General features: G+C 47.4%; 1 protein-coding gene across 5 annotated transcripts in view; it reads left to right on the top strand.

Annotated features, from left to right (window-relative positions):
* Ago2 (argonaute RISC catalytic component 2) overlaps positions 1-13,095 on the top strand; it is a 120,647-nt gene that overhangs the window by 78,592 nt on the left and 28,960 nt on the right. For all 5 annotated transcript variants that reach the window (XM_063231018.1, XM_063231019.1, XM_063231017.1 and 2 more), the window contains exons 5-13: positions 1,716-1,852; positions 2,772-2,906; positions 3,305-3,392; positions 4,557-4,704; positions 5,669-5,788; positions 5,932-6,054; positions 8,522-8,655; positions 10,599-10,783; positions 12,284-12,443. In XM_063231018.1, coding sequence (XP_063087088.1) covers positions 1,716-1,852; positions 2,772-2,906; positions 3,305-3,392; positions 4,557-4,704; positions 5,669-5,788; positions 5,932-6,054; positions 8,522-8,655; positions 10,599-10,783; positions 12,284-12,443 — 1,230 coding nt within the window. The remainder of the gene's footprint in view (positions 1-1,715; positions 1,853-2,771; positions 2,907-3,304; positions 3,393-4,556; positions 4,705-5,668; positions 5,789-5,931; positions 6,055-8,521; positions 8,656-10,598; positions 10,784-12,283; positions 12,444-13,095) is intronic.

Consider the following 13,095-nt stretch of genomic DNA (forward strand, 5'->3'; position numbering starts at 1 on the left):
AGCACTTTGCGTGCCTTGTCCTGATGCACAGGACTCATGGTGATAATGCCCTGGTGTTGTGCTTGGCTGCACATCCATCCTAGAGGGCCTTCTCCATGCCTGTTCATAACTATGGGCAGCACTGCAGATACCTCAGACTTCTTATTTTATTTTAGACGATCATCTTGTGACTAGAGATTGCCATGCTTGGCACTGCTAAGAGAAAGGGTGGGTGAATGTTTCTGTGGCACATCAGTCTCCATCAGCTGGGCAGAGGGTTGTACCAGCTTCTTAGGAGAGCAGCATGGAGGAGCAAGGCCAGCTTACCACTTCCACACAGGGATTCTCATACCAGGGTCTCCCCTAGATGTGGTACCTAGTAGGATCTCAGGAACAGTGAGAAGGGACTAGTGGAAAGCAGAAAAACAAACCAGAAGCACAGCTCCACAGTGACTCTCCAGAACTCAACACTGATCTGCAGAAGAAAGGAAGGCTATGTAAGAAGACCCCCAAAGCCAGGTGCTAGATTTAGAAGGGACTGTGGAGTCTGCAGCTTCAGGCTTGAATGGAAGTAACATATCTAGGGCCAGCTGTCGCTTCTGGCGGGGCCTGGCATATAATCTGTCACTGCTTGGAACTGTTGATAGGTTTGGAGAGCAGGCAGGAGCAGAAACAGTCCAGAAGGATGGTTGCCAGATGTCTATATTTTTAATTGAGTAGTAGGAATCACTGAAATTTCTTGTTTTCTGAATTTCCTTTGGATTATTTACATTAATTTTACAATCAGGGAGGAAATGCTATTTTCATTTCAGAAGACCGATGGATACAGAGGCACTGTTTGCATACCTCAGGCAGAAAATGAAAAGGGCCACCTCCATGATTTTATTAACAGTGCAGCATCCCCACCCCTGGGGGAATACCACCACTAAACAGTGTGCCTACCCTGTGGAGTTGTGGCCTGTGGCACATCCCCAGTGGTTGGGTGCCAGGTGCTCCTGTAACCCATAGGTGAGGTACACTGTGGTCAGTTAGTTTATGGCTTGGGTCTACGTGTGTGTGTGTAATGTCCCAGAAATTGGGTATGAATCCCATGCTGGCTTACTATTCCCTGTGCACCAGCTCAAGCCCCCAGTGCAGTGAGCTCACTAGGCCTGCTGGTCCTCAGTCCCTGGATGAAAGGAGCTGAGTGAAATAGGAAATGAATGCCAGGCTACACAATCCTTAGCAGCCACTGGATTGGTCCAGCTACCTCAGCCTGATAGTCGTGGCACTTAGCAAATGCTTATACTCATCTGTCCCTACAAAGCTGGCGAGGCCTTATCCTGTAGAAACCTGAAAAGGGGTACAAGACAGAAAATAAGCTTACAGTCTTTAACAGGAAGTCACAAGGGTGTTGAAGACATCAAAGCAACCCAGGAGTGTTCCACATGTACACCTAAAGCCCTGAATCCATTCACAGGATCCCCTCAGAGTGTGAGCCACATGTCTGTGTGCTAGGACCATATCAGGGCCCCAGCCAGCTCAAATTGACACTGAGACTCAAGAAAGGTCCTCAGGGCTGCTGCTTACACAGCATGCCTTGAAGGAGCTGTTCTGTCAAACAGGCTAGGATACAGGAAGGAAAAGCAGTTTTGTAGGGAAGAAGCTAGAGTGCCACTGTGTGTGTGTAGGGCAGAGCAGATTCGGGCCTGGCACTTGCAGCACAGCTGAGCAGGTGGGGCCTCTCTGGGTTGCAGGTACACCCCTGTGGGCCGCTCCTTCTTCACCGCGTCCGAGGGCTGCTCCAACCCTCTTGGTGGGGGCCGAGAAGTGTGGTTTGGCTTCCATCAGTCCGTCCGACCTTCTCTTTGGAAAATGATGCTGAATATTGATGGTAAGCAAAGTGGGGCCTTTGTTGCAGTATAGCTTGGGGAACAGGTGAAAGGGAAGAGAGTTTGTGGCCATCTCCAAACATGGCTTTGGGAAATGCCTGTGTGGTGTCTGAGGGCAGAGCAGTCGTTCCTAGGCAGGTATCAGGACCCCCTGGAGAACCCCACCCCTAGATGAATCAGGGCTGAGAAGCTGCTAGACCCCTGGATGCTACTGGTTGTGCTGGGCACAGGTTCAGGCTGTGCTCCTGGCTTCTGTCGTAGGGTCTCAGGATTTCACAAGTTGGAGACATCTAAGGGCAGGGCAGCTGTTTGGGCCAATTCAATGGCTCTTTTCTCCAGGCTTGGGCGTGGCTGCTTCCCTTGTCTCAGGAGAATCTGGTTGTTTGTTTGGGGGGGACCCCCACTTCCCTCTCTGCCACAGATAAGAGTGAAAATCAGAAGGAAGAATTTGCTCTTCTTGTTTGGAGTTAATTACTATGAGACACTCTAGAAAAGGCTTGAAAATTATATCTTGCTCAGATAAATATTTATTGAAAATGAAATAAGGAATGGCAAATCTCTGAAATACTATACCAGAAGAAAATCTAATGCCTATGGCTCTCCTGATTGGGTAGGCTTTACGTTTTTAAAGCTAGTTTTATTCTCAGAGAGCAGCTTGGTGGACTCATTCAGTCCCTTCCTGGTGTCCCTGGCCTGGGCTTGTTCCTGTGCCTCATGGACACAAAAGTCTGGGTGTTTCCTGTCTCAAAGGCCCAAGGGTAAACTCTGCCGAATAAACACTGAGACCCAGTGTCTTCTTCCCTGGTCTCCCTACTTTCCAGGTACTTAGTCTGCAGAAGTCACTCCAGGATTGTTGTATGTTCAACATGGTATGGACACTGCCAATTTTTGTCACTGTCTCTTGTCTTTTCCTGCCTGCAGTGTCAGCAACAGCTTTTTATAAGGCACAGCCAGTGATCGAATTTGTTTGTGAAGTTTTGGACTTTAAAAGTATTGAAGAACAACAAAAACCTCTGACAGATTCCCAAAGGGTAAAGTTTACCAAAGAAATTAAAGGTAATGAGCCATTTTATTGCATCAGGTCAGGGGGCAGGGGAGCCCCCTAAGGGCCCTTTGTCCATGTGCTTGTGAGTTCCTGTTCCCACCCATATAGAGGGAGATGGAGGAAGTGGCAGGTAACAACCATCGATGAATTATCAGAGATGTTTATATCGCATTCCACAGAAGGAATGATGGTTGACTAAGGAGGTGCACCTGTCCTGTGGGGCAGAAACGAGAGAATGGGTCGGGAATGTCAAAATCTCAGTCATGAGGCCTAGAATTAACCTCAGAAAGCAGTGTGGTGTTACCACCCCTTGTGAGCCCAGCAGCAAAAACAGAACTCGCACAGCTGGATCTGCAGCCAGGGTTCCTGGGCATGCATAGCCACTGATGCCTGGTGTGCTGTGTCACAGGTCTAAAGGTGGAGATAACGCACTGTGGGCAGATGAAGCGGAAGTACCGTGTTTGCAATGTGACCCGGCGGCCCGCCAGTCACCAAACGTAAGTGATTGCCATTTTCACATTCCTGTAGGCTTGGGTCTTCCCTGTCACTCAGGTTTCTAAACTCTAGGACTTTGATCTTCTTAGAAAGAAGATCTTAATCTATTCTACAATGCCAATATTCTACCTTGTGTGGCTCACTGGATCCCAAACTTTACCTATTGAAATAAACTCAAATACAACATTGAAATTTACTCTTGTTGAGAAGGAGTGGACTTTCATAGGTGAGGGAAGGATCTCTGCAGTATGTTGTCCCATGCTAATTCTAGGAAAAGCTGGGTGTCCGTGGATACCATGTGAACCTACAAGTGTACCTGGCCCTAGATTGCCCTTGCCAGCATGCCTGGAGTATCCTTCTTGTGCTGTGTGTCTCATCACTTTGAGAATACAGATTAATGTCCAAGTCCTTGCTGTCTTTTCCTCCCAAAAGAGTAGTGTTCATTTTGGGCAAAGTGATAGATTTGGACCTTATGTCCTGGCTTGTTTGTTTATCTTGTGGTCTTTCCATGGAAGATACCTGCATTATTGCCAGGCACTAGAAATACCAAGATCTCCAGGGCCTTGTGGAACATCAGGGGTGACCAGCTGGGTCTGCCCCTGTGATCTCCTTTCCCTGGGCAGGTAACAGATTGCCCAGCAATGTAGACACAGTCTTGTAGGACAGGCTGGGGGCACCAACTCATTCCCTTCTGCTTCTCCTGGCTCACTCCCATCCTCCTGTTCCCAAAGGTTTTGCTTCCTCTGGGCACTTGGCACCCTTGTCTCAGGGTGACTTTTAAAAGAGTTGCTGTAGTGTGCGGCAAGTCCAATGTGCCTTTTTTTCTGGATTTGTGTGTCCTAGATCCTTTTTGGAACTTGTAGGCGTGTGGATAATTTGTGATTATTGCCTATCTTATTCTTTTGCCTATCTTATTCTTGTAGGCATTTTTTTATTTTCTAGCCTGTAGAGAGAAAACGAGAACTGGAGAACTTTGAAACCGTCTAGGTCATCTAGAGGACAGGATTTGGTTTACTCCTAGGACTTGGTGTGAGCACTTGGCTTCCTACCTGTCACCCTAGAAGAGCAAACCCAGATATGCAATCCTGGGTGAGGTTTGAGCAGGCTCCAGTGGCTGTTCTGAGGAGCCTGAGATATTCTCACTGAGCTGCCCCTTTGTTCTTCAGGTTCCCGCTGCAGCAGGAGAGTGGGCAGACAGTGGAGTGCACGGTGGCCCAGTACTTCAAGGACAGGCACAAGCTGGTTCTGCGTTACCCCCACCTCCCATGTTTACAAGTTGGACAGGAGCAAAAACACACCTACCTTCCCTTGGAGGCAAGTGGCTTGTGCCTATTGTGTATGTCTGTTGCAGAGAAGAGACATGGATGGGCCAGGTCATGCAACCTAAAGAAACACAACTGTGTCATCCCTGCCACTGGAAAACACTGGGCAAGTGAGAGGATGTTGCTGAGCCTCAGTTTCCTCTGTGGTAGTTTGAGATTGACAGCTCTGGTGAAAGTGGTGTGAGGACAAAATAAAGTGTGGATAATGTGTCTGGCAGAAAAAATCAGTCCTTTAGGACCTGTGCCTAATCTTCATTGTTTCTTACCTAGCATTAAGGCTGTTCAGAAACTCTTGTCCTTGTTAAAAGGTTAAACACCAAAACTAACAAATGTATTTCATTCTTCCTTGAGTATTACTTTTCTGCCTTCTTGGTTGGAGTGTTTACTTTTCTAGTGTCCTGTCCAGCAATAAACTTCCTTTTTTTTTCATCTTTGAGACAGGGTTTCTCTATGCAGTACAGGCTGGCCTTGAGTTCACTTTGTAGCCAAGCTGGTCTTGAACTCACAACCATCCTCCTGCCTCAGCCTCTCAAGTGCTGGGATTACAGGGTGACCACTGTGCTAGCTGTAGACTTGCTTTTCTTGAACAACTAGTTTTGTTTTGTTTTTTCTCTCTCTCTTTTTTTTCTCCTTTCCTTTTGTTCTGTGTTTGTTTCTCTGTTTAGTGGTATTTTTTGTTGGTTTTGTTTTGTTTTGTTTTGGAGATAGGGTAAGCAGCCAGTTTCATTAACTGAAATTTTACGCTCATCTCTGCTGAAGACTTGGGAGAGCCCAGGAACCTTGGGTTGGGCCCAACCCCACGAACATGTTTGTATCCTGTTTGGTTTACATAGAGAGGATTTTGTGTGAGCCAGAAGGCTGTGGAGCAGCTCTACTATTTGGCAGGGTGCTGGCCCTTACCTGCTTCCCTGTTGACATACAGCACAGGTATTGACCCCTCTGTATCTTCTTCGTAGGTCTGTAACATAGTGGCAGGACAGAGATGTATAAAAAAGTTAACGGACAATCAGACCTCAACCATGATCAGAGCAACTGCTAGGTCAGCGCCTGATAGGCAAGAAGAGATCAGCAAACTGGTAAGGGCTATGTCCTTGGGATCAGGCTTGGGATGGGATGGCACAGCAAGGGCGGGCACTCCCAGACACTGGACAGACGTAGTTGCCATGGGCTGCAGAGCACTGTCTGACTTTGAGCTTTTGCTTTTTTTCTTGTTTTCAAGATGCGAAGTGCAAGTTTCAATACAGACCCATATGTTCGTGAATTTGGAATCATGGTGAAAGATGAGATGACAGATGTGACTGGGCGGGTCCTACAGCCGCCCTCCATCCTGTATGGGGGCAGGGTAAGTTCAGAGGGCAAGGAGCAGAGGAAATGAATCTGCAGAGTACTGGTGGAGTCCCTGGATCTAGCTTGTGTGGGTCCTGCACTCTCAGAGCCTGGGCAGTGTATAGGCTTCTCCTACTCTGGGCTGCCCTTGTGAGGGTCTCAGGTTCATAAAGACATGGCTTTCTTGGACTTTTAGAAAGATTCTAAGAATTGTTGTGAGTGTTTTAGAAGATCCCATCAAAATGTAAAAAAAATCCCACTTACAGTTTAAAAGAGGTCATTCCCCATGTGCTAAGCACTCCATAAGCGCAGAGCTATTTTCTAGGGGCTTATCCTATTTTTCTGTTTTTTAACTTTTGTTTTTTAGGTACTCGATAGAAAGCATCACAGTTAGTATTTTGCCACTGTAACCTCTGGAGATCCTGACCAGTAAACCTGTGGGGCTCACAGAAAGGGACTCATCATTTCCTCTGAGGGGGCTCTAGTGACAGAGCAGGAGGCGATGCTCAGGCTTGTTGGACCTGAGCATCAGAAGCACTTTCTCCTCAGTCGCTGAGTTCAAGGGAAGGTTCTACCAGGCTTTGCTTGCTCATCTACTGAATTTTACTTTGTTTTAATTTTTTTTTCATTTTTAAAATTAAAGTTCTTTTCTTTTTCTATTTTGTTTTTACATTGCTGGGGTTAAAACCCAGGAACTCACATTTCATTTTTAAATGCTTTAGAATTCAAAAGTTATAAAAGAATTACACAAAAAGCTTCTTTTTCCCAGCTCAGTTCCCTTCCCAGGAAACAATTGGTGTCATCTTTCTCCTTTGCAAAACCACCCACAAATTGTTACATATTTTTTCATACCTAGTACATGATGTGCCCCATTCTTTTTGGTGGTTGCACAGTATCTATGTTGAAGTGTCTGTGTCTGCTGTGGCCTGGTGGTGCTCTTCTCTTGAAGGGGACTTCTGAGTGGGACCTTTGTCTCCCCTTGCTGGTTGTATACCTTGCAGCCCTGACACTGTAGACACAGCATCTGTTCATCCCCCAGCCCAAAGGGAAACTGCTTTGTTCCCTTGCCACAAGTGAGTGAAGAGGTCCCACAAAGAGAAGAGGCTGGTTCCCGGGGCCCTGCACAGTAAAATGAAGATTTCAGTCCCAGTGGTCTGTCACACTCCTTGCTTTCCTCTATTTCATCAGCAGCCTGACTCTTAATAAAGAGGAGTAGTTTGGAAAACAGAATCCCTCTTGTAGTCACAGAGGTTAAATCACAGAGGTTAAAATAACTCATAATATTGGTAAAAGAGTGCAATTTTCTGGACCCCAGAAACATTTTCTCAGGAGGAAAGACCCTCTGTGCTTCTTTCATCACCTCCCCCACCTAGTGTCCACCGTTAGCACAAGTGAATTCCCTTCTGCAAGCAGTGATGTAGTAGGGCTCACAGCCAGGAGACATCTTGTGGTATCTGGGGATGCTGTTCATCCCAGCTCAGATGGGTGGACTCCTGGCATCTGTTAGGCAGACAGTAACATGCACAGGACAGTCTGTCACAAAGAGCCCCTTCCTATGAAGATCCCATGCACTGTGTGTGCATGCGCGTGCATATGTGCTTTGGCAGCTGTCTTGTGTAGAAGGAAGCAAGTAGTGTCAGCAACTTGGACACATGTTTCTTAGTGGCACTCAGGCCTAAGATGGCACCACCTTTTCTACCTGGAATCTTTGTGGGACCATCACTGGAAGGCATTTCAGAGATTCCTTAGATGAGGATGTCAGGGACTGGTCCTTGGTATTAAAAGATGGTAAGATTAAGCAGATTATTTCTCTTTCCAAATGAGACTGTCTTCCGTTTCTGTCATAGCTATAAGCATGGGCAGAGAAAAGGAGTCCCAAGCTCAGTTCTTGCTGGCCTGTACACACACTGGACCTGAGGATGGGGATGAGGGCTGGACTTGCCTTCCTTCCAGGTGGTCTTAGTGATAATAGATAGGTAACATAAGGCACAGCATTCTGTTCAACACGAAAACTTCTGTGGCATTGTAGGGTGCTCTGATCCTCTAGGCTATTCATGAGATTGAACAGAACTCTGAGACTGTTAGTTACACACCCATACATCCTCCCTCTGGTTCTCTATCTACCAATCTATCTATCCAACTTTGTCTTCACCAAGCCTCTCATCAGTGTATCTACTCATCCATCCTCCATCCAGCTTTCTGCTCAGCTATCTTATCTGTTCATCCTGTCATCCATGTATTCATCTATCCATCCCTTGTCCACCACTTTTCTGTTCCTTTTTCATTCAACTCTACTTAGCCATTCTGCAAACTTTTGCAGGTTGCCTGCAGTATTAGTCAAGCTAGAGATGGATGACACAGAGGTCAAATTATTACTCTCAGGAGCCACTTGTTAGAGGGGGAACCAGCAGTGAGAGTGACAAAGCCAGGGTTAAAGGACTGTTGCCCATGTTTTCTCACTCTAAACTCCTTGCTATTTATAGAACAAAGCAATTGCCACGCCTGTCCAGGGTGTCTGGGACATGAGAAACAAACAGTTCCACACAGGCATCGAGATCAAGGTGTGGGCCATTGCATGCTTTGCACCACAGCGCCAGTGCACGGAAGTCCACCTAAAGTAAGCTGTCTGAAGTCTTGTCTGCCTGTCTATCAGGGTGTGTGGGCTACTTGGTGTTCACATGGTGGGGGTTTGTCGGTCTTTCTTGGTGAGAGAGCAGTTGGCTGGGCAGGTTAAGCTGGGAAGTGTGGCCTTCTCAGTATACCAGTTCCTCCTGGAACTGCTACCAGAGAGAGTATGGAGAAACAGCACAAATTGCAAACAGAAGAAAACAATATCTAAGTTAAAAATACAGGCATTGTACCTGCCTTGCAAGCAGGCGGTCGTGAGTTCGATCCCCGGTACCGATAAAAATGAAAAAGACAAAAAAAAACAGGCATTGCCACCTATGGTGACGAACACTAGGACTTTGGGGCCAGTGTAGGCAACTTAGCAAGAGCCTGTCTCTAAATAAATAGGTAAATAAAGCTGAAACAGAAAAGAGAAAATTGGACTCAATGAACTGAAATTATGATACACTTTAGCTTGATATTTCTGTAAATTAAGTGAGGTAAAAGTGAGAACAGAATGGCAGTAATAAGGTGGTCAGACTGGAAGTGTTTTCTTCTTGCACAGAGGTAATGATTAAGGAGAGGAAGCTTTGGTTGATGGAGCCTCCTGCCACTAGGCTAGGAGAGCTGGAGGCAGCAGAGGGAAGCCTGGGACAACCTGTCACACTTGGTGTGTGGAAGCATATGGTCTGATGGCTTATGCTTGTTTGCCAGCATTATGAGGGAAAATAAAACTTTTCCTTCCCTCTCTCTGGGTGCAAAGTAACTAGTAACTTGACCATTCCAGCAAAAAGGGTTGTTCTACAGAGCTTGTGCAAGGGGTGTGGGGGAGGGGTGGCGGTGCAGAGGCTGCTGTCCATGGTAGATCTGCCATCCATGCTGAGCACAGAAAGGATTGGGAGACAAGTTAGAATTCAGATGCTGGGCAGCTCTCTTGGCCATCTCCCATCCTTGTCCCCTCTTTCCACTTGCAATCAGAGCTGAATGGCCCTGAGACAGTTCATGTATAGATGAAATGCAAATGTGTAGATGAAATGCAGTGTGTTTTTGTAACACAAGGCATTTCTCATGTGTAGGAGACTAAACACTGACTGGCGAGGTTGGCTTGCAGTATGCTCACCCTGATTGTAGAGGGCAATATGATCTTTATGCTTAAGCTTAGTATAGAAGCTGTGGGTCTGTGTCCCCACTCTGCTGGTAGGGCTCTGTGTTGTACTGTTCTGGCACCTGGGCCATTTTGCTGCTTCTCCTGCCATCAAGTCTAAGTGGGGTAAGGGGAACATCTAGAAGGAGTAGGAGCTGGTAATCTTCCCTCCCTTCTTGACAGGGCCTGCCATTCACCTGTGAAAATCTGTGTCCTCCCTTCACTCAGGGCAGTTGTAGCCTGTGAAGTACAGAACCTTTCCTCTGCACAGCTGGGTGTCACAATGAGAGGCAATATGAATATCACTTGAAGTGTGCCGTTTTATCATGATGCAGCTGTCTTACTGCCTTTTCTGTTTCCTCTGTAGATACTTTGTAATTTAAGCCTTTCTTGGAGCTGATATAATTTAGGAGATGCACTTTGTTATCTGGGTTTGCCTAGATTTTAAACTTAAATCTGACCCCCATAAACAATGGGGGTGACCCACAGCACATATGTTACATCAAGCTGTTTTTATCATTGAATATTCTAAAAGGTTTGCTATCATTGTCCATAAGGAGAACGTAGCTGTCAGTATATTGTTCTACAGAGCTTGTGCAAGGGGTGTGGGGGAGGGGTGGCAGTGCAGAGGCTGCTGTGGTAGAGTCCTTTCCTGCCAAGCACAAGGCATTTGATCCTCATCAACCAAAAAAGCAGAAACAAAATCATGCTTTTGGCTTCATTTAGCTTATGCCCTTTATTTGATCCTCTGGTTGGTCTCAACTCTGCCACTTGCAGTGCATTTTAACAAAATGGACCTTCTCCTTCAGGTCCTTCACAGAGCAGCTCAGAAAGATCTCAAGAGATGCAGGCATGCCAATCCAGGGCCAGCCGTGCTTCTGTAAATACGCGCAGGGTGCGGACAGTGTGGAGCCCATGTTCCGGCATCTAAAGAACACATACGCTGGCCTTCAGCTGGTAGTGGTCATCCTGCCTGGCAAAACCCCTGTGTACGGTAGGTGCCTGCTTTTCCATTGGCTTTGGGAGCCAAAGTGGTCTACACAGGTGTGGTTGCAGCCACTCAGGAGTGCTTGCTTCAGGCCCATTCCAGAGCCTGAGGAAGAAGTGGTTCTGGCCCCTTACCCATCGGTGACTTATAGGAGTCCACCATCCTGGATAGCTGGCACACTCTGGTTGCACAGAATTTCTCTTGAGAGTGAGTGTCATATCCACCATACAATAAGAATTTTTGGGCAGGGAGGAGCATCTCCTAGCACCCAGAGTGCTTCTGAGGATGGCAGCAACAACTCCTGTGTCTCTGGGACTCAGTCTGACATTTGTAATCTCTGTAATTCTCTGGAAATTCCTCAGAATCCTTTATGATAGCCGGGTGTGGTAGCACACACCTGTAATCCCAGCACTCAGGGAGGCTGAGGCTGGAGGATCATTGTGAGTTCTAGACTAGCCTCAGCTACAAAGTGAGCTCAAGGTCAGCCTGAATTGCATAATGAGACCATGTCTCAAAAAGACAAAAGACACAAAAACAAAAACAAATCCTTTATGAGGGCAGTTGCTTGAATGTATGGACCTCTTTCGATAGTGTCTAGCTCCTCAAATAATGCAGAGCTAAATGGAACACAGCCCTCTGCTCAGGAAGCCCAAGGTAGTAGGGAACCCTCAGGCCATGCAGATCCAGCTGCAGCAAGAGGAGAACTGTTTGCAACACAGTGGGAACCCGCTGGCTTCCTGCAGGAGTTTGGGGACTGGGTGTGAGAGCCTCTGGTATAGGGCCCCAAGGCAGAAGGAAGTCACTGAATCTGGATATTGCTAGTAGGATTCTCACCCAGCCAGAGGCAGGTTACAGACCTATGAAAGCCACACTTCTCTCCTTCCAAGTTCAACTTTCAATAAAAGAAGGAAGAAGAAAGCCGCTGGTGTTGACATGCTATTAATATTACCCTGGAGTCACTGTTTCCACAGAGCTGCCCTGGGGCAGTGACCAGCTGTTCTGTGTAAGAATCTGGGGAGAGAGGTGCTATGGGCCTGCCAAGCTCTTTGATGTCAGATCTGTATTTGCCAAGAATTTTGAGAATGACAGTGTTTATTTTTAACTACTTGAGCCCGTGCTGTAATGTAAGGCATCCTTGCTGCTGAGGAATGCCAATCCCTTGGTTCTTGCTGAGCTCTGCTTGTCCCGCCCTTGGCCCAGGACAAGTCATTTCAGTTGTCTTTGTTCTCAGATTGGAGGAATGAGATGCACCTGCCAGGCTTCCTTTCCTGAGAAGGGTGGGATGGGCTCTGGTTCATGGCAGTGCCAAAGCATGACTCCGCTCAGAGCTGAGCCTGCTCCATGTACCAGTGAGCCTCCTTACAGAATGACTGCAGCTGCCTGGACCCAAGACCCATTCATCAGGCCTTGTACCAGTGCAGTTCAAGGAGGTGTCAAGAGGGCAAAGAGGCCAGCTCAGGAAGGTGCTAAGGGAAACTGTGATGTATGTGTCTCTGTGTTCCACAGCTGAGGTCAAGCGTGTGGGAGACACAGTACTGGGGATGGCCACACAGTGTGTGCAGATGAAGAATGTGCAGAGAACCACGCCACAGACCTTGTCCAACCTCTGCCTGAAGATCAATGTCAAATTGGGAGGTGTCAACAACATCCTGCTGCCCCAGGGCAGGTAAGGCCCATGTGTGGAACAATTCATTGAATGTTGTTGGTACAGGGTCTGGTACCCAAGGGGTTAGAGACACTTACCACAGCTGAGTGCTGTGTTGGACGTAACAGCTCTGGAAGGTCAGCATGGATCTTGGCTGTTCATGATTTTGGGGAGTAGGACCAGAGCAGGTATTCCTTCCTGTTCCCCTGTACTTGCTCAGAAGTGTGTGGGTGAGTGACACTAAGCAGGGGCACATTTGGAGTGCCAGGAGATGTGTGTTTCCACCTCTTGGACCTGGAGCAGGAGGTAATGTGTAGACCTTATTACTTCCCATGCATGTCTGGGCATCAGTGCTGCTGAGTACCTGTCAGAGCATGCTGAACTAAGGAGCTCCATGTGGGAGCCACTGCTGATAGGTCCCTGGCCAGTCCCACCTGCCAGTGTGCCTCAGAGGTCTGTGACTGGGACAGCGGAACTGCACCTTCCTCGGACACTGTGTAGGCCTGGCAATGTCTGAGTGTCGGAGGGCAAGGCCAAGGTCTGTGCTTGCCTGCCTTCAGAGCCTTCCGGCCTCTTGACGCAGGCAAAGGAGCAGTTATCATGATGACAGATACTGTTGAGGTGATTTTGTCTTTTAAAGACCCATAGGAATGACACACAGTTGTGAAAACAG

This window comes from Cavia porcellus, unplaced genomic scaffold, assembly GCF_034190915.1.
Source record: "Cavia porcellus strain 051 isolate PalLab524CR breed Dunkin Hartley unplaced genomic scaffold, mCavPor4.1 scaffold_19, whole genome shotgun sequence".
Classification (NCBI taxonomy): domain Eukaryota; kingdom Metazoa; phylum Chordata; class Mammalia; order Rodentia; family Caviidae; genus Cavia; species Cavia porcellus.